Source organism: Nannospalax galili, unplaced genomic scaffold (genome assembly GCF_000622305.1).
Source record: "Nannospalax galili isolate Female #2095 unplaced genomic scaffold, S.galili_v1.0 scaffold872, whole genome shotgun sequence".
Lineage (NCBI taxonomy): Eukaryota > Metazoa > Chordata > Mammalia > Rodentia > Spalacidae > Nannospalax > Nannospalax galili.
Genome location: NW_008332654.1, coordinates 1497996 through 1519348, shown reverse-complemented (window position 1 = coordinate 1519348; position 21353 = coordinate 1497996). Strand labels below are relative to the sequence as shown.

Here is a 21353-nt window from a genome sequence, read left to right as displayed (position 1 = left end):
GCCTCGGGCGCCCTACTCGGCGCCTATCTGGAGCGCCAGGGTCCGCCCGCGGTCTTGGACTTGCCGGCGCTGGCCGGGGCGTGGGCTGGCGGCCCCGGGAGCGGCGGCGGCGTGGTGGTCGGGGTGGCCGAGGTGAGAAGCTGGCGGTGCTGCTGCCTCGGCAGCACCTGTTGGTGCCGGAGCCTCGTGCTGGTGTGCGTGCTGGCCGCACTGTGCTTCGCTTCCCTGGCCCTGGTCCGCCGCTATCTGCAGCACCTCCTTCTCTGGGTGGAGAGCCTCGACTCGCTGCTCGGGGTCCTGCTCTTCGTCGTGGGCTTCATCGTGGTGTCGTTCCCCTGCGGCTGGGGCTACATCGTGCTCAACGTGGCCGCCGGCTACCTGTACGGCTTCGTCCTGGGCATGGGGCTCATGGTGGTGGGCGTCCTCATCGGCACCTTCATCGCCCATGTGGTCTGCAAGCGGCTGCTCACCGCCTGGGTGGCCGCCCGCATCCAGAGCAGCGACAAGCTGAGTGCAGTTATCCGCGTCGTGGAGGGGGGAAGCGGCCTGAAGGTGGTAGCGCTGGCCCGGCTGACTCCCATACCGTTCGGGCTCCAGAATGCAGTGTTTTCGGTAAGTGGGGTCCCGCCGTCCTAGCCCTCTGCAGATCTCTTTCAGCGGCCTTTGACTGCCCTGAGAGGCCGCTCCATCTGATGGATATCAACAAAGAGACGCCGACGATTGCTTTCCATGGGACCCCGAGAAATATATCCTACAAGTACAGGTAACACGGGGTTCTCAGTAGATCTAGTAGAGCAAACTTTTTTTTAAGGGATGTGAGTTTGATTAAAAATGAAATTTTAAAAATTTGGATCCAGGGAGACACAAATCAAAGTGTCCCTCTGCCATCTTATTTCTGAAGCAGCTTTGGCAGCTTTGGGGCTGTAGCGCTTCTCCTTGACCTCCCTAGCTCTCCCTCTCTCTACCCTGCATAAATGCCCCCAGGGTTTTGATCAAGTTCCTGGTAACCTGGGGCTGAGGAATGCTTTGGAGCTAGCTTTGGGGGAACAGCTGTAGGCAACATATCTTGGCGTTTTCTAAATTTGTAACAGGCAGCTTTTCTTCAAGTAATTTGCTGTAATACTATGTAAAAGAAAAAACCGTGTTTATCTTTGAGAAGAACTTTTGACATCATTGAGTGGTGACTAAAACTCCCTAGGACAGATGTTGGTGCTCAGTGGGCACCTGCTTCTCCTGGGCACAGTATTTATAGATGGTTATCCTTGTATGCCTATATTCTGCTTGTTCTGTAGCTAGTTTCCATCTTTGTGACTGAAGAAACACTGGTAGTGGGGAGGTGACCATCTGATGGGAAGCTTTATGACTTTAGAACAAATTATTAAGCGTATCTGACCTTTTTTGGTTTTAAAGATGTGTTCTAATTCCCTACCCCAGGCTGTCCTGGAGCTCATTGTATATAGCCCAGGGAGGCCTCAGACCAGTAGTGATCCTCCTGCCTCAGCCTCCTTAGTGCTGAGATTACAAGCATGAGTCACCACACCCAGCTTTTACTTCATTTTAAAGTAAAGGGTCCAAATGACTGAGCTTCTGAAGTTCAGTGATTCTAAACCACGGAGTTCACACAGATTCCCCAAGGGCTCAACCCATCAAGTCTGGGAAAACTGCATGGAAGTATAAGAGATGGAGCAGTGGTTTGACCTCAGCCTTTAAACTGGTTCCATTTCACCATGTGCAATATAAACAAATTGTGACCAGCCTCAGCTGTACCAAGACTTTGAAAATGATTGGAGTCCAGAGACCTGCATAGATTTATTCTAATCATTTGTTTTCTGTCCTCCAATAAAACTTTTCTCAACTGCCAGCTGTGTGGCAACTACTATCCTTAGCTTTTTCCAGGTATTATTTTCAGTCTCTTAGCGAGTCCTGCCGAAATGATTGTGTGGATCTGATAGACTGCCTACTAATTGAGAGCACTAGGCTGGTGCTGTGGAGTCCTACCCTCTTAGAATCTGGCGACCTTGGTGGCCAAAGTTGCCTCTTCCCTCTACGCTTCAATTTCTCTTTGTAAAATGAGGAAAGTAGTTGAACTTGTTGGCTAGGCCACTAAGATTACGGAAGATGAGTGCATGCAACAGGCTGGCTTGCAAGCACAAGCTGGCTTATGTTATCCACTGTTTGCTCTTTGTGTTGTTACTGACCAAGGTCACCTAGATGGTCAATAAATAATGGAGTCAAACTTTGAACTGTGGCCTGAGTAGAACCTCAGCCCACATCTTCATGGTATATTTACTGCCTGAGAAAGCCATGGATATTGAGGAAGACATTGATTGACAGTGTTACATTTTCCTTTTCTAATGTCTCTTACGTATTAAATTTGTGAATGATTTAAATATGTAGTTGAGGTTAAAACAAGGGGTTAGGTGACTTTCATTTTGGCCTTGGGTAGTCATGAGAAGAAAAAGAAAAGAAAAACTATTGAAATGGGTATCATTATCATTTTACTAAGAAAGAAATGGAGACTCATCTAGCTAGGAACTTGTACAGTTACCCATAAGGCACAGAGCTATAGTCTGAACCAATAATCAGCTGGTAAGGTACATCTTATTTTAAAAAAAAAAAATAGCCAGAAGCAGGGTGGGTTGAGAAAGCCACTAAGCATGGTCTGATAATCCTCTTCATCCTAAACCTTCTCCTCATAGAAGAAGCCCTTTGAGCCATAAGTAGTTGTATGCTGTTAGCCCAGGATATGCGAGAGGAAGAGAGCATAGTATAGGGTGATGTTACCTTTAGCCTGATTTTTCCCTTTGGCCCTCTAGAATATTCTGTCAACACCCTCTCTACCTCATACCCTTCATTCCTGCCCAGTATTCTTCTTTTGTTTTCTACTTTCCTCCCTATCTTTGAATCTTTGAGAGGGTTGTTTTTTCCCCCTTACCTTCCAGTTAAAGCTCCTTTCTCATTTTCTCACTGTTCATGAATAAAAAATACATGTCCAAGAGGAAGTTAGGTATGGAGGTCATGGGAAGCGCAAGTTTTGAAAACAGTCCTCACTTGGTTCCCGCTGTGTGAACTCCAAGCTTCTTCATTTGTAAAATGAAGTAGTGTTAGGAGTATTGAATAAGCTACTGTTGTGAAGGCATTATTTTGCTTGGCCTGTAGGTACTTGTAAATAACTGCTAGCTGCTGTTATTATTAGTGGTCAAGGTAGTTGTATTTATGTTTTAGAGGCAGGAACTAGTTGTAAAAGTTGCATGTATGGAAGAAGGAAAGAAGCTTCCTTTGCTTCTCATCTGTGAACCATAATTCTTCTCGTACTAGAAAAGCTGACAAGCCATGTTTGAAACTCAAACAGAAATAACACTTTATAGTATTGGTGTGTACGCTATAAGAGATAGGGTGTTTATGTGTTTACATTTTCCTGCCTGTCATTTCTTGTGGGAAATAGTACAGCTTCCCCTTCCCACAGTGCCTTTGGTGAAATCTTGTATCTATAGGTATTCCTGTGCATTATAACCAGTTTCTAAACTTACAGTTTATGTGTTACTGAGTACTGTTCTTAACTAGACATATCTAAGATGACCATATTGCTTTCTTACTAGATTATTCAGGATAGACTGAATTAGGCTGACAGAAAGGACCTCCAGTCTCAGTGGGTGAAAGCAAAGGTTTGCTCACTCTGCTTGATGCATGTCCAGGTTAGACTACATTTGGGTAAGGAGCTTTTGTTTTAGTGACTTTGTTTACTCTGGGAACCAGGCAGACAGAGACACTGTCATGCACTTGGCTCCTGTGGATAGTGAATTACACTCTGGATTGTAATGTGTCACCTTAGCTGATCTCACTTTTTCCTGGCCTGACCAAGTTTCATGGTCATAATGAACCTCATGGGAGTGCTGGGTGTGCTGGAATGAGAGGCAGGCACACATACCTAGTGTAGTCTTAGTGCCTTGGGCACTTGACCCTCCTCCTTCCCCAACCCTCAGGTTACATCATTGCCTGAGTGCTAGAATTTTGCCTTCTGAACTTTTAGTCCAACCCTCTGCCCTGATTCAGAAACCTCAACCTCACACCAGTAGTTCCTGCCTTCTGCTCCACACTTAAGCTCTCCCGTCATTAACCAAAACACAGTTCTCCAAATACAAATGTGATCTTATTAAATCCCCTGCATGCATTCCTCAAGCCAGTTTTATTTTCCCTCAGGATAAATTCTTTCCATTCTTGCCTGGTTCTTTTCTTGCCAGTCCATGGTTAGTTGCTGTGTGCCCTTTTATGTTTAACTTATAAAATCATCAACATCCTCAGAAGTAGTCTTGATTTTTCTGATTTAAACATAACAAATGAAATCCTGACTCTAGCCTGGAAACTTGAGGCATCACTTTTATGAATTTCTAGTACAGGGAACTCTGGATCAGTAAGGAGAACTGTTGACACATGTAGAGATGAAGTCACCTAGAAGATAAAATCACCTAGAAGAACTGCTTTGCTGAAGTTGAAAATCGAGAACATTCCTGAGAATAGCATCCCATCCTGCACTTAAACATCAGGGCCCTCATAATGTCTACTCTCTGATGCCCCCTGGAGACCTACATTTTAAAGTTAATTCCGGTAAAATGTTGCCTTTGATTGAAAAATACTATATGGTTATTGGTTGTATGGCTTATGGAATTCATAGTGGTGCTTGTAATTTTCAGAGGGATCTGATGTTACGCTGCTCTGTAGGAGTTGCTGAAAATCTTGTTGACTTTCAAAGAAAAATTTACAAAGTCAAATATTCTTGGAGGTTCCTTCTTTTAAACAAATCTACATGGGGAATTTGTTGTCATTAACTTTTAATGTTTGAATCCTAAAATAACCTAAAGCATAGTATACTAGACCATCTTCATCACATGTTGTGTACACTGTACACTTCCACTTGCAGAGCAGATTCACATATGTGAAACCCATAATTACCACAAGTCTTTTGAGACGGTGTCATTCTTTTTTTTTTTTAATTTTATGTGCGTATTGCCTGCATGTAGGTAAGTGCACCCGTGTGTTCTGCAATACCCGCGGAGGTCAGAAGGCTGTCAGATCCCTTGGGACTGGAGTTACGGACAGTTGTTAGCTGCCATGTGGGTGCTGGGATTTGAACCCAGGTCTTCTGCAAGAACAACCAATGTTCTTAACCGCTGAGCCATCTCCAGCCCCGAGAAGGTGTCATTCTCAAGACAGAGGTGTATAAAGGCATATAGTGGCAGAGGTATGTAAAAGACAAATATAATCTATATCAGACTTGGTTCAAATATTTACTTAGCCATCTTGAAGTAGTTATAATTACTGCTTGAGCTATACTTCTTGTTTTACAATGTGTTTAATAACATCTACAAAGCTGTGATAAAATACAGTTTGCTCATTATTTACTATTTCTTTTTACTGCATTCTAAAAGGACATTGAAGCTCCTTTTGTTTTTAAGTTTAACAAATCTCTATATTGCTCATAGAAAATACCAGGCCTCTGTCATGCACACATTCCTTATTTAATACGCATATCAACTGTAATCCTCATCTTACAGTTGAGATAGTTGAAGCATAGAGAGTGGTAAACTAACTTGTCCAAGACTGCATTCTTAGTGAATGATGAGCAGTGGTATGGTAGAAGAGCTTGGTTCCTCAGTGGTCTGTCCTTGTGGAACACTGTCCTTGAGCACCTTCTGTAGAGAGCATCTCAGGGGCTTCCCATGGCAGACACTGTGTAAGGCTCTACATAGGAGTTAGCTGTTAGACAGAGTCAGCAAATGACAGCCCAAAGCTGCGTGGTGCACAAACTAAGAATTTTTTTTTGCCATTTTTTGTGATTGTACAAACATGAGAAGAATAGTATTCCATGCACACAGACGTTATATGAAAGCCAAATTTTGGCATCTGTACAGCATGGTGTTGCTGGAATACAGTTATTCTTTTATGTGTTGTTTGTGGCTCTTTTTGAGGTAAAGCAGCAAAGTTCAGCTGTTGAGACAGACCCTGTGCTGGAAAGCCTAAAATATTTACTCCTTCACACTTCATGGAAAAAGTTTATCTACTTCTGCTTTAGAGTCACTGCAACAAATACCTACGGAGCCCAAGCTCCTGCTGTTACAGTTGGAAAGAGGCCCTTACGTTCTCACATATAACCTGTTTTCAAGAAAAAAACTAAGCAGAAGTAAAATGCAGTTGTGTGTTAAATGCAATCAAATTTTTGTGTCCTAGGACTGAGGGTTTCTAAGTAGTGAATTACAAGTAGACTTCTCAAGATGTTTATAAATAACCACCTTTGTGGTTTGTCTATTTATAAACAAAACAGTTTTGATGGTCATACTTTTAGCTTCCAATCAGCATATGTTTAGTTCCTAATATTTAGTAGACCTTATGCTGAGGTCTAGGAGCATAATAAAGAACAACATAGATATGTCCCTTCCTCACAGAATTAGTCCAGACCAGGGATAAACAAAAAGGTGACTGAGACCTGCAGTTGCTGCCTACTGTGAGGGGACATGGACTACAGTGTTCAAGTGTTCCATCATAGCCCCTGCCAGTACTTCTTAAATGCTGTCTTGGGACATCAGAGAAGGGTTCCTAGAGGAATCCATGACGGAGTAGTGAACACATTTACCCTAGTTAAGGGAGTAAGGGAGTGGGAAGAAGCCAGAGTGTCCTTGCCAGAAAACGAAGAGGCCTACAGGGCAAAGAGCAATTATGTGCTAGGAACTAAGAGCATTTAGATATGGCTGAAACCCTGGGACCTAAAGCATCATACAGAGGCTGGACTGCAATGGAGAGTACATTCTGAAGAATGCCCCTTTAAGTAGCCACAGGTCAGAATTAGATTTGGATTAGATTTACATTTTAAAGGATTAGATTTACATTTTAAAGACATTTCTGCAGGAATCAACATAGATAATGAATGGGAGTCATTTGTGTGTCTTACTGGAAAAGAAAACACTGAATGGGAATCTGTTTAGGTGGTGGGTAGATTTCCTTAGACATTTAGATGATACCATTTAACATGGACATAGCAGGTAACTGGAGGTGAGAAATGGGAAATTGCTGTGTGACTGACTTCTGTGACAAGGGTAACCATGATTGGGAACACAGGAAGGAAGTATTTGCAGAGGGTGGGGAATAACAATTAGGTTGTTTTTAGTTTGGGTTTTGTTTTTTTTGACACAGGGTCTCCTGTATCCCAGGTTTCTCTTGAACTCACTAGAACTCCTTAGAGTTCTCCTACCTCTCAAATGCTGGGATTATAGGTGTGGGCTGTCAGTCTAGGGGTGGAACCTAGGACTTCTTGTGTGCACTCTACCAGCTGAGCTGCACCCCTAACCCCTTAAGCCAATTTTCATTTTCCTGAGAGTGAAAACCATTTTTGAGCTCTTTCTCCTCTTCTCCAACTTTTCTGAAACACTGATAGAACTTGGGGGACAGGAAAAGCATATGATTTATCAGTAAGTAGATGAAAAGAACAAGCTAGTCATTTAAATCTTTTTTGACTTTAACAAAATCAATGTAGAGGTTTATTTTATATATATATAATATTGAGTATATTGTGCTTAATACCTTAACAGTAACTGTCAATAAACATCCTAGATGGATAGTCCATGAAACTCATCTGTGTAAGAATGTATAATTTGCCAAAACTGATATTTGATTAACAGAGTTAGGGGTAAAATTTGAGATCTTTTGAACACATTGCCTTTATGTTCTTTGCTAACTCCATGTCAAGGTATTCTATGTAAAATGCAAAGTTTTAGTGGTTTTAAATTAGAGCATGTAAAACTCTGTAAAAACTGTAAACATAAAAAGAGGTGCTGGAGTATAATTCCCCAGGAAATGTATTTTTTGCCCTGCCTAAGAAGATTGACTGTAGGTTCTGAGTTACATCTTCAGGTAAATCACAGTAACTTTGGGGATAAGAGTGTCTGTCATAAGAGCTGGAGAAATGGCCCAGTAGTTAAGAGTACTTGCTGTTCTTGCAGTGGATCCAGCTCAGTTCCTAGGACCCACTTTGGGCTGATTACAGTTGCCTGTAACTCCAGTTCCAGTGAATCCCAGTGCCCTCTTCTGGCCTCCCTAGGCAAATGGCACACACATGGTATACATACATACACTGAGGCACAACCACACATAAAATGAAAAAAAACCTAGGAAAGTAGCTATATAATATGCAGATACATGTAGATATCTATCAGGTGGCATTTGCCATCTCTGAAACTCTCATCAGAGTCACCCTAATCATAGAAACTATCCAGTAGGTTAGCAGTGAAGCCTTAGACTTAGATTTCTATGTGCTCTTTCAAATTGGAAGATACCTCTTAGCCAAAGTCCTAGGACATTCTAGGCAGGAATTGCCTTAGATGGATTTTAATCTTTCTGGAAAGTAGGACAAGTGACAGACATGTAAAATTTTGTGGGTGAGGACATACTTGGAACAGGAGATTAGGGAGGTCTGTATAGAAGCTCTAAATTGTGTTTGTCAAAACTGAAACAAAATGCAGGTTCTGAGTAGGCTTTTGGCTTATAGGAAATGCTGTATTCAGAAGAATTGGAATCTTTAGCTTCAATAATGTAATTAACAGTTTAAAAATGGTATTATGATATTCTATATTCCAGTAGTTAGATCCTTGAACATGGTAGCAAAACTGTTCACAGCGATTATCTCAGATTAGTTATTTGCTTCTTTTAGCTAAATAGCTTTACAGAAAGGAAGTACATAGTAGCAGTACTTTTTCCCTAAGATGAGGTCCCATCATGGAAATAGCCATAAACATTGGCTTAGTGCTGGACAGTAGCTGTGTTAAAAAGTTGAGTGCCAGAGTCTGTTTGGATTTTTGAAATCTGTTTGTAGCATTCCCATTTGGATATTATTTGGTGCCTTCTATGAATATCAATTATGGGCTCTGTTTAGAGAAACTCCTACATTTGGAGACTGGACATTTTGGAATGTAACATCAATTTTTTAAAATATTTAAATTTTAAGTGTGTGTGTGTTCATTTGTATGTGAGGTTATGTGCCCGTGAGTGCAGGTGCCCATGGAAGACAGAAGAGGACATCAGATCCCCGTAGCTGGAGTTACAGTTCGTTATGAGCTACCTGGTATGGGAACTCTACTCAAGTCCTCTGGAAGAGCCGCATGCACACCTAACTGCTAGGCTATCGCTCCAGTCCCCTCAATATTTTTTTAAAGATAACTTCTGTAGTTTTGTTCGACCCGCAGCATAGGATCTTTATGCCTCATTTTTGTTGTGTTTGCTCATTGTATACACTTGAGAGGTTTATTCTAAAGAAAGTGCCTATGAGTAAACTCGCCTGTAAGTTTCCTCTGACAGAAGCTTGCTCCTTCATCAAGTCTAACAGGTTTCATTTCACTGTTCTTGTCTTTAGTTTTCAAGATTCCCTTGCACATGCCTCGTAAACAATCCAAAATGTACTGCCAGCTTCATTAAGAGGTCTGCACTTTCCCTCCCACGTTGTCCTTGTTCCTGCTCTTCCTAGAACACCTGCCTTCCTCGCGGCAGCTATCTAGCCTGCCAGCCAGTTGCCTGCCAAATCCATGCTTAGCAGTGTCCATTCCAAATGTCACTCTTTCTGTGAAGTTACCCCTGGCTCTGACTCCCTTAACTAATTTGATTCCTCTCTGTTCTTAAGTGCTCTGTGCATAGTTTTTCTCAAGGCTCCCTTTCTGTGTCCATAGCAGTTGACATGTACTTGTCCCTGTGTGTCTTTTGATGATAGTTTCTGTGTCTTACGTCTCTTTCCAGCAACTATCAGGTCATCTTGCATGGACAGTTATTGGATCAGTGGTAGATGACGTGAATTAACAACTCATTGCTCTAATGTTCTCTCCAAACCAGCAGTGGTGCATCTCCCATTCATCTGTAGCTGCAGATGACTGCAACCATAATGAAAGTAGAACTTGAATGATTATTAGATTATAGTTGTAGATTAACTGTCGGTAGTTGACTAAAATACTAGACTTAAAATTTAAGATTTTTCTAAGAATAATAACTTTCTTATGTACAAAGAATACTTAAGTTGAGTGTGGATAAGTTATTCCCACAATCAGTAGCAGTGCATAGAAATGTAAAAGATGATTAGAACTAAACTAAAATGCATGGCATGTGAATTAAACAGCCAAACTTCAATAAAATCTGTTTAAAGATTTTGAGACTTATCTAAATATTTCTGATATGAATACTAAATGTTTTGGGTATTTCCTCCTTACCAACCTTCATTATCCTCAATCCCAATACAATATTTACTTTCTGATTTTCGAATGGTAGACTGATATATATAAGAATGAGTCATGAAGGCTGGAGAGATGGTTCAGTGGTTAAGAGGACTGGCTGCTCTTTCAGAGGACCTTGGTTTGAATCCCACCACCCATATAGTGGCTAATAACTGTTCATAAATCCAGTTCCAGGGAATCCAACGCCCTCTTCTGACCTCCATGGGCATTGCATGACATGGGTTACAGGTGCACCTACCTACTTGCAGGCGGTACACTCATACACATAAAATAAAAGTAATAAATAAAATTTTAAAAAAGAATAAGTAGTGAGAATAGGCAAAGTAATTCTTAAGAGTAATGAAGAGGGTTTTGAAGGGAGTGAGAAATTCCTTGTTAGGTGCTGATATTCTTCACAACAGTTTGATATCAGTATAAGATTTGAAATAATGAATGATCAGCATTTGAGTCCCTCATTGGCCCTTTTACATATGGTAGCATCATATATAATAAAGTCACAGACAAATAGATAAGCTGATTATGCAGTATATAAGGCTTGTGAAGTTAGATATTAGGAAGAGAAAGGAATAAAGCTAATACCCTCTCTTTTTATCTGAGTAAAATCCAGAATTGCATAGTGATGAATATTGAAAAGGAGAACTATCAGAAAAATAAGTAAAAACTCAGAAAAGAGTAAAAAGGACTATAAAACTAAAAGCAATGGAAAAAGCCACAGAGGAGGAAGTCATTGCTATTTGCTTGTATATTTAGAAATGTGTTTCTGTAAGATGAGCCAAGCACAGTGGTGCATGCCCGTGGTGCCAGCTACTTGGGGAGGCAGAGGTGGGAGGGTCATTGGAGTTCAGGAGTTTGAGACCAGCCTGGACAGTAACAAAGGAAAAAAGGTACTCTAAATATAACAGATACCAGTCAGTATTCTTTCTGTGTAAAGAACTCTTATGAATGAGAAAATAGTTAACATGCTGGGAAGAAACCTGAAGGCTAACAAGTAAAACCATAAAGAAATGAAAATTAGATAAAAGCTCCTGTCAATATAAATGAAACAGTACCTACCGATTATATCATGAGGAAACATTTTTACCTTCTCAAGCTACAGAAGATTGAAATTACCACTCAAGTTAGTAAGAGTGATGGACATATTTGTCTTTACTGACAGATACATAACTCACCGTGAACAATTTGGACTGTAGTGTCAAGAAGTAATTCTGCTCTTAGTGATCTATCCTAAAATAACTTGAGATGCATGTTTGTTATTGTTGTGTAACAGATAACTTCAAATTCAGTAGTGGTTTCTGTGGGTCAGGAATCCCTGTGCAACTGGAGTCTGACTTGCTTCCTCATATTTGTGCAGTCAGTCATTGGCCAGGGCTCCAGCCATCTTAAGGTCTGATTGGCAGAGAACCCTTTTCCAGGCTCGTTCTTGTGGCTCTTGGCAGACTACAGGCCTTTGCTAGCTGCTGGCAGAAGCAACCAGTTCTTTCTACATGTGTTTCTCCAAAGAACTTTTACAGTGCAGCAGCTGGCCTGCTTCGGGAGGAGATGGAAGACCTTCTTTTCATAACCTAATCTTAGAAGTGATTTCTCATCCTGTCTGCTAGAGTCTGTTGGCTAAGAAGCCAGCAAGATGCAGCCCACATTTAGGGAAAGGATTGTCTAGATCATACGTACTAGAAATTGAGTCCTTGGGAATATGCTGACTTCCACACAGGTGAATATGCTAAGGTTTTCATGGTGGTTTTGCAGTTTGTTTGTTTTTTAATAACAAAAAACAAACATCATCCTGTAGAGACAAAGAGGTAAGCAATGCTAATCTTCCTGAATTTAGGGTGACAATTATTTTTATGTTACAAATGGAAAAATGTAAGACAGTAACTCACTGGCCTGCAATGCCGCTCCATTGTTACCTGTCTTCAGAGCACAGTGACCCCACAGCCATGTAAAAAATGCTTATGCCTGTGTAGTAATGTGGGGAGATCTAGAGAATTTTCTGCATAGTAATCTCTGTGTGTTTTTTATTAACAGTTGAGAAAAAACAATTGCTAATATTCTTTTTGAGTAGCAGGATAATAGAATATTAAATTTTTGCTATTTCATTCTAAATTATAGTTTATATTCCTTTGATAATCACTTAAAGAAATTAGTATGCTTCATAAGTATTTCAACTCTCTACCTGGAAGAGAAAACAGTAACAAGACTTAGATACACATTTTGTGACTTGTTTTACTTACTAACAAATTTCCTTTAATCTACTTTCTAGATTACTGACCTTTCATTACCCAACTATCTTATGGCATCTTCAGTTGGACTGCTTCCGACTCAGCTTCTGAATTCTTACTTGGGTACCACCCTGCGGACAATGGATGATGTCATTGCAGAACAGAGTGTTAGCAGTTATTTTGTTTTTTGTTTACAGGTGAGTTCAAGGCCAAGAGTTGTCTGGTTTTACTCCTTCTTTGTATTGCTGACTTAAATCCAACATTTCATTGAATATAACAGAATCAAAAACAAGATCCTTTTTAGGTAGCTCTTTACATTTGGACAATATTTTTTAATTAAATGGATATATGGAAGCATGTAGACTTCATATTGACTATTTAACTATTTTCTTAAAAAAGAATCATAAAAATAAGATTTATTTCACAGGGATTATTTTTAAAGTGTTGTGACAGTGTACAAAAGCTTGCTTTTAGAAAAATTTTATAATATTTAAAATTCAAAGAATTGGTTTTTATTTTCCTTTATGATTTTTCCCCCTCAGAACTTTTTTTTTTTTTAAGTACCCAGAATATAAGTTTAGAATTGTGTTATTTGCTTTGTTTGTATGGCTATAACATGCTAATCACATGATGTTTAGCTTTATGCATTATACCTACAGTATAATGTAATAATAATTTACTGTTTGTGACCACGCCAAGTTACCGTAGAGTTCTGCATTCTTAGATGGAGTTTTTAAAGATATATTAAACATGTATCATTTTCTTAGTTTCCTAGATGTGAGTAATCTATTGGAATATATAGATTTAAATTATATTTGAGTAGAGTTCCTTAGTAGCTCACACTCATTTTCATTATTGAAGCTACATTTTTATGAATCTTTGTAAATTACTCAACTGTAATCTAGTGCCTCTTAAAACTATAGAATCATGTTTTATAGAGAAATATAAATTTTTTTTAAATTTAGTTATTTTTATTTTATGTGTTTTGAGTATTTTTCCTGCATCTGTGTAAGTGTACTACATCCATGCAGTACCCACAGAGGCCAGAAGAGAGTATCCGATCCCCTGGAACTGGAGTTAACTGACGGTTGTTAGCTACTATATAGGTGCTGGAAATCAAACCCTGGTCCTCTGCAAGAGCAGCAGATGCTCTTAACTGCTGAGCCATGTTTCCAGCCCCTTATCCAGTAATTTTGTTGCTGTTGTTTGAGCTGGCAATTTAAACTTACCATACATCACAGGAAGGAAAGGACCTGTAATTCTTACCCCAGGAATTTATAGGAAAAAAAAAAAAAAAGTAGCAGCAACAATGCTTTGGTTTGATCTACTGATACTAGTTACACTTTCAGCTGCTTCAGGAAGGATTTAATGTCACTGAATTACAAAACAGGAGAGTAGGAAGAAATACGTCAAAGGGGAAGCTAGCAAAGGAGAAGAGGCGAAGCTTTCAGAAAGGTAATAGAGTAAGCGTACTTATTAGTCTTTCTGTTTGCTAGAAATGAGCCATAGACAATTAGCTTGAGTTTCATAGCCACCAACCTAGAGAGAATGCGATGTTCAGAGGGAGCCATGGCTGTCCTTGCCCTGACACCAGCATGGATTATTAGTTACTCATTCTTTCCCAGGCTCTGTATTATTTTAATTCTTACCTACCAGAACTCCAATCCCAGTAAGCCCAAAGTTGATCTGCTTTGTGTTTGTTCTTTGGGGTCAGAGTCACCCCAAGCAGATGGGTAATATACAATTCATGGGTACAAGTTTGCACCCTGTTTATCAGCACTGCCCTACATTCCTGCCACTTCCTCCATCATCTTAGTCCCCTGCTCGTATATGGGAATAATAATCCTGAGCAGTCTGTCTTCACAGGTTTGGTTCCTTTCCCCACTTCCCTCGTTGTCATCAATAAACCGCCTGTGTCCTTCCTCCATGGAGAAGTCAGACACTTCACATGGGAAGCCCCTCATTCCACCTAAGAGATCTACTCCTCTCTTTTGCTGCCTGCTTTCTAGCAGGTATTACCAGAGACACTTCGCTTTCTGGGGGGGGGCTTGTCCTTCCACCTTCTGCTTGCCTACTCTCTCATTTCATTTCAATAAGAGAAACTTAAGAACAATTGTTAATACCTCCTGTTTCTATTTCTTTTATATTTCAAGAGGTTAAGGATGTAGGTGAGTGCATGTTACAGAGTACATAGTGTTAGGGGGCTTGTCCTTCCCCACCTTCTGCTTGTACTCTCTCATTTCATTTCAATAAGAGAAACTTAAGAACAATTGTTAATACCTCCTGTTTCTATTTCTTTTATATTTCAAGAGGTTAAGGATGTAGGTGAGTGCATGTTACAGAGTACATAGTGTCAGGCCATTGTCTTCAGAAGGGAGCTGAGGCCTTCCTGAATACAGGTGTCCCCTGCAGGCAGGGCCTGAGAAAGTTTTTCACTGGATCTGACCTTCCCTCTCAGTGGCTGCCATGGCCTCCTGTAGCTTCTCTTCCTGAAAATAGACTATCATTAACTTTGTCTAATTCAAATCACTCTGCAGCTGGATCCCCTAGCTTCCTAAGACTGCTTTGTGCCTTCATTATTACAACTTTCTCCCTCTTGATTCCTTGATATCCCTCTCTTGGTCCCCTCTGCCCTACTTTTACGCTTATTGTCTTTACTTTTCACCCCTAAATCCATATTCCCAAATATTTTCACATAAACTGCTGATAAGCTCATTTATGTCTCTGCCTCCCACACATGTGTTTAGTCCAGCCTTCTTTCCCTAGCCTGTGTCGGCTAAGCACCTCCAATTCAGTGTGTCTTAAGTAGAACTTAGCATCTTCTTCACATACATCCTTTAGCATACTTTCTCTTAACATTGTCTCTATTTCTTTGCATGGCCTTACAGTCTGCTGATAAGTATCACACTTTGAGTTTTCAGTAAGTGTATCTTTTTTCTTTTAGGAGAACCGAAGCAAAGTATTTAGAAACCTACTTTTATGATGGCCGAGGTACTGCCTTGAGCAGTGGGAACTCATGTACTGCACTGTACAAGTTTGGGAGGACTTAGCCCTTTCATAGCCATATTCTGTCCTGCTTACTCCTCCCTCCCTTGCCTCCCTTAACTTAGATTTAGAATACAGTTTATAAATACAGAAGGGTCAACTGAAGAGACAGTGTTATTTTGTGGTGCCACTAGAGCAGCCTTCTTGGAAACAATAACTGCTATGTTTGTTCTACTCTAAAAAACTGATTTACAAATGGACTTTAGAATAAGTCATTTATAAGATGAGGACCATTTAGAAGACGTGGACTGCTTAAATGCTCTATATTCCTATCAATAGGAAACTGAAGACTGTTTAAGGGACTTTCCTGAAATCACAACTTCAGTCAATGGCTAATTAGCCAACGAATTTTCAGTAAACGAATTTTCAGTTTAATCAGTTTAATGCTTTTTCTGTTGTCTCTCTGACTACCTTTTAAAAATCATATTTCCCAATTTTTTTTTTCCGCTAAGTACAGTTTCATGTTCCCAGTGTCTTGTTAATTTTTTTGGACTATTTTAGATTTTTTTTCTTTGTTATTTATTTATTTTTTATTTATTGTTTTTGTTTTTTTGAGACAGGCTCTTGCTATATAGCCCTGGTTAGCCTGGAACTGGCTGTGAAGATTAGGCTGGCCTTAAACCCTGCCTACTTCTGCCTCCCAAGTGCTAGGCTTACAGGTGTGTGCTACCATATGTGGCCTGTATTTCATTTAAAGTGATCATGAATACTTTTTATTTTGTTTGTATCTGTTAGTTCATATACATATGGCAGTTCTTCTCTCTGAGCATAGAAATACCTGTGGACATTACAGTTATACAAAGATATCTAATACTATGTTAATTTTATTGAAAAAGATTTCACTTTTTTGTTTCTTGAAGGATGATTTCTGAGATAATTTAGCAAAGGGATAAGGTTGTTTTGTATCAAGCAAGTTACTTTTTGTGTTTTACACAGTGAAAATATCCAGAAAGGATATGTTTGGTATGTATTTATCTGATGCTATAATATAATAAATAAGTAGCTTTTAGGCTTTCTCCTACACTTCCCAGAGAAATGAAAAGGGAGAACATAACTGTGAACTGTTTAAAATATGCTACTTGTAAGAAACATTTCATGTGAACCATTTCTAAGCCAAGTGTTCATTGAATTCATTTGCTTTTCTTGGATCCAATCTTAGTAACTGGTATTTCTTTTTTTTTTTCACAGATTATTATAAGCATCGGCCTCATGTTTTATGTAGTCCATCGAGCTCAAGTGGAATTGAATGCAGCTATCGTAGCTTGTGAGATGGAACTGAAAACCTCTCTGGTTAAAGGCAATCAACCAAATACCAGTGGCTCTTCATTCTACAACAAGAGGACCCTAACATTCTCTGGAGGTGGAATCAATATTGTATGATTCTTACGAAATGTTTGGTGGTCAAGAGCCTAGTGTGCTGTTCGGGCCTAGCAGCCACTTCGGCATTGGCTGCATGCTGTTCGCGATATGGCACAGACAAAACTGACTAGTTTTTACATTGCACAATTTTCTAAAAGCAAGAATCATTTTCTGGATCTGTAAATGTAAAGTAGATGCAGCTTTGGCTGCAACTTTTTATCATACCTGTTATGGCCTGAAGGTCTGCACTTTAGTGTTTTTGAATTGTTTTATTGCTGGAACTTATGAACAGGGAAGTAACCCAAATATTTTTTTCTGTTTAGTGTATTTATAAAGTTCACAAATAGTTGTATGCTTCCATCTTTACTTTAAACATGAGTAAACGTATGCAGTTCTAATGTGTCATATTATTGGGTGTTCTTTGCTTAGGTAGCCTTTCCAGAAGGGGTAAACCATGGTGTTTTTATGCTTGTTTTATTGTTTTAAGTGGGAGAACTTTGCTTCCCTTTTCCTTGCTTGTTAGAAAGTAGACTTATTTCAGTTGAATGTATTTCCTCAAGCATCTCATCACTGGCAGGGCCATTTTCACCTTTTGACACAAGCTTAAATCCTACATTGTGGGACTGAAGTGCTCTTAAGATTCCTTTTTATTTTCACTGTGTAATATGCAAAGCAAAGGGAAATTATTTAGTGAGTGGTGGCTCAGAATTAAAACCCACATTTTAATTAAATTATATTGGTTTTATCCTTATTAGACTTTTTATCAAAGGGCTGCCCCATTGCACTCTTACTAAATCATTTTTCCTTTTTATATTGATAATTAGGCTTTGAAATAAATTTAATATTCCTTTAAAATGGTGGGCTTCCCATCATTGATATGATGTCACTCAGGTGGCCTTGTTTAGTCAGTATGCCTTGTTTAAAAAAAAAAAAAGCTTTAAAACCATGTTTATAGTTCCATTAAAGTACTTATATATCTGTCTCCGTAGTCTTCAGCTTTAAAACTATATAATATGCCCGTGTTGTGTTATTTGCTCTACTATTGATAAGTTTGGTTGGGGGTTTGGGACTCCTTTTTCCCTGATAAGACTCAGGAATTCTGAAATGTGAAATTAAGTGTCTGGATTCTTTCCCTCGTAGCATGAACCAAGTGTATTTATTAACAGCACTTAGGACTATAGAATACAATAATTCAGCCTGTGATTCATATGATGTGTATTCATTAATTAGTTTTATTTTTAAAATAATTGTGAACTTAATGATTTGTTGTTTTTGTTACAAATGAGATTGTAGTAATATGTGCAAATTTTCTGGTAACTTTTTTGCCATGAATATGCCAACATAGCAGAGACCTCTCTGTCACCTTTTCCTTACAGTAAAATCTTTGTCCTGGTTTATTGCTGAAGTACAAAGGAATCCATTGCAAGCAGGTTTTTCTAGCCTTATGCTAGAGAAGAATTTGGTCATTTTAGTACATAAGATTTTTGCCCTATTCAGATTTCTTCCTCCCCTCCCCTCCCCAATGCATACATTCTTTGGCCTTTAAGTAACAGTAGAAGATGAATGTAACTGTTCTGAGAGGCACCCAGTCTGCAGCATGTGACTGACTTCCAAATCTTTCTGTTACTGGTAGAAAAACAGTTTTATATCCTTTTTGAGTCTCATTGCCTATTTAGTTTTTTAAAAATTACTTTAGCTTAACAATCCCAATGAATAATACATTTGATTTATTCTTTTTGGTCTTGATCAAACTTGACCACATTTTTCTTATTTCTCATTTGTCATTTTTTAAAGGAATCATGTAAGATCTCTGTTTTCATGCCTGTTTTACAGTTTGTGTGTTTTGAAGTACATTTCTTTACTTAGCATTTGTGACTTGAATAACCACCAAATGAATACCTTTTGGTAGTCTGTAATTAGTTTTTCCAGATGTTAACACTTTGCTTGGTTCTTACACTAAATATATAAAGGTAAAAGAAATAATTTTTCTGTATTCTGCCAATCATAATTTTATATAATAAATCATCCATTTTTTTATAATCGTATGAATTGACCATTTCCACACACTGATCTGACTGTGCTTTTCCTTGTCTTCAGTAGTTCCAGTCTCCCAGTAAATAGCAGTCCATTATTGCCCTACTGTTCGATGGGGGAATCTGATGCTTGAGTTTTATTCAGTGTAATCTGTGCATAGCATAGCCGTGCCCTATTCTGTGTTTGGCCTCGCACCCTAGACTTATGGCAGCAACAGTTTCCACGCAGCATTTTCATGTTGCCCAGATACTGCCTATAGTAATAGATGTTCATGAGATACCTACAGTCATGCAGAATCACAGAAATGGAATGTTTTGTTTTTTCAGACTAAGTGCAGTATAAAGTTGGTTTATACTCATTTAAGGAGTAATTTCCCTCTTTTTAAAACCATGTATATATTTACTGAGCTTTTATGTCATTTTTATTTGATCATCTGAATTGTGAACAACTTGAAATCTGTGTGCTTTGTGAAAATATCACTAGGTATCTGTCATTAGAATGAGCATTTTGAGTTTATATTCAGAAATGACTAGATTTATTCATAGTCAGCCATACTTACCCTTGATGCACTGTAACCAGCTACACACTGTTGTACAGTGGTTTTCCCCATATGGTCAACTGTATGACACTAAGACAGTTTCTTCCTTGGGAGGCTATTAAGTTCAGTGTTCTTATTTGCCCTCACTGTAAACAAACTAAGTGGCTGAGGTACATTCAATATCCCCAGCATCACTGTATGTTAACCTGTGATAGTGATTTAGACTCTTCCTGGGGAAGTTGCTATGACTTAAATTCGTTACCTGTGAGACTCTCTTTACAATTCTTAGACCACTTGACCATGCTACCCAGATTTTTACAATTCTTAAAAGTTGCTAGGTGTGTGCAACATTGTGCAGGTAAATCTGTGCTGTGTGATAAACCCATGTTGTTCACAGCCAAAGAGCATTTGAAGAGAAAAAGAGGTTTATTATGTACCTGGGGAACAAGTGTAAGGTTGATGGCCTTGGTGGTGAGATTTTTGTTTCAACTAAAGGCTTCTCCTAGTCTCTGAATGATACTCAGTATAATACTGTCTGGCTTCTAAATTGGATGTCTCTGGTTTCTGTTGTAATAAGGTATTTAGGTTATTTTTTAAAGGTCATTGCTTTAAGCTGAAAAGCCATTAAAAAAAGGAGCCATTAAAAAAGGGAGAAGAATTACTTTCATAGGATTTTTAAAACTCAGGAGTTCAAATAAACTCACATTTTGAACAGACACCATTGACTTTTCATAACTGTATCATAACCTGGTACTTCAGAACTGCAAAGTGATTGCTGGAAACTGTTCTCAGAGGTGGCTGAGGTTTACAGTAGATAATTCTGAGCAGTAGAATGTCTTGAAAATTGGTATCCCAAACCACTTGTGTGCCTAAGAAAATAAAAGAAAATATTTTATTTTTCTTCTCTCTTCTCTTTCTTTCCCATGGATGTAAAGACACGTCCATGGGCAGGAGCAATTCAGGGGGAAGGGAGGATGCCCTCCTAGGAATGGTAATGCCAACAGTCAATCTGGGTGCTTAGGATTATAGAGGAGGCCCTGTGGAGAAGTCATTCTGATACCTCATGTTGGCATTTGCTCTTTGGGTTTTTTTCTAGTCCCTCCAGTCCCAAAATGTCATCTACTCATTAGTTATTAGTCTTTTGATGTTTTTCATAAAGTCTAAAAACTCTCTATCTAGTTCTCTGACAGTTTCTTTGAGGGCACATTGCAGCTGCTATAAACATTTCTTCTTAGTCCCCAAAATAATACTTCCCCTGTTTCTTAGCAGATCTGTGCTGTTTTTCATCCTTAGTTAGCCATCCATGGTTGAAACTGCCTGCTAGAACACAGTCCACAAGGGAAGCCAAGTGTGGTAGCCCATACCTGTAATGCCAGTACTCCCAGAGGCAGAGGTGGAGGATCATGAGTTCAAGGGCAGCCTGCATGACCTGGTCTCAAAAAAGTGAAGAAGCCACAAGGGCGTAACCATGTGTTGCAGAGCTTTCTAGCCGGGGTGTTGCGTCAGTAACCACATCAGATAGCACACTGACATTGCAGGATGCTTAGCATCTAAGCCGTGCACAACCAAGCCATGGCCTCTGTCCTTGGGTGATGCTGCACTGCACTTTAGCCTTAAGCCTGGGGAAAATGCATATTAATAAAGTATGTACTAAATTGAATTAATTGCTGAGCATTTCAAAACAGCATTGTATGTATGGTTGTGTTAAACAAGGTATGTGTATGTGATAAATTTAATCATTTTGCCAGGTTTGAACAAAGGTGGTTATCCAAATTAATAACCAGTTAACATTACTGCCTTAAAGTGACTCAAATTCTGAAAGGTGATCACATGCTGGATGAGAGACTTGAAAAATCACAAAATATGCAGGAAAAGAACATGTTGCATATGTACAGAAAC

The 21353-nt window shown here is 39.2% G+C and overlaps 1 protein-coding gene across 1 annotated transcript; it reads left to right on the top strand.

Annotated features, from left to right (window-relative positions):
• Positions 1-20351, top strand: Tmem64 (transmembrane protein 64; the record flags this gene model as incomplete). Its single annotated transcript, XM_008827638.3, has 3 exons — positions 1-612; positions 12520-12675; positions 16712-20351. Coding segments are annotated over 3 exons (960 nt in total), but the record flags the coding sequence as incomplete, so codon positions are not given.
• Between the last annotated feature and the right edge of the window lie 1002 nt (positions 20352-21353).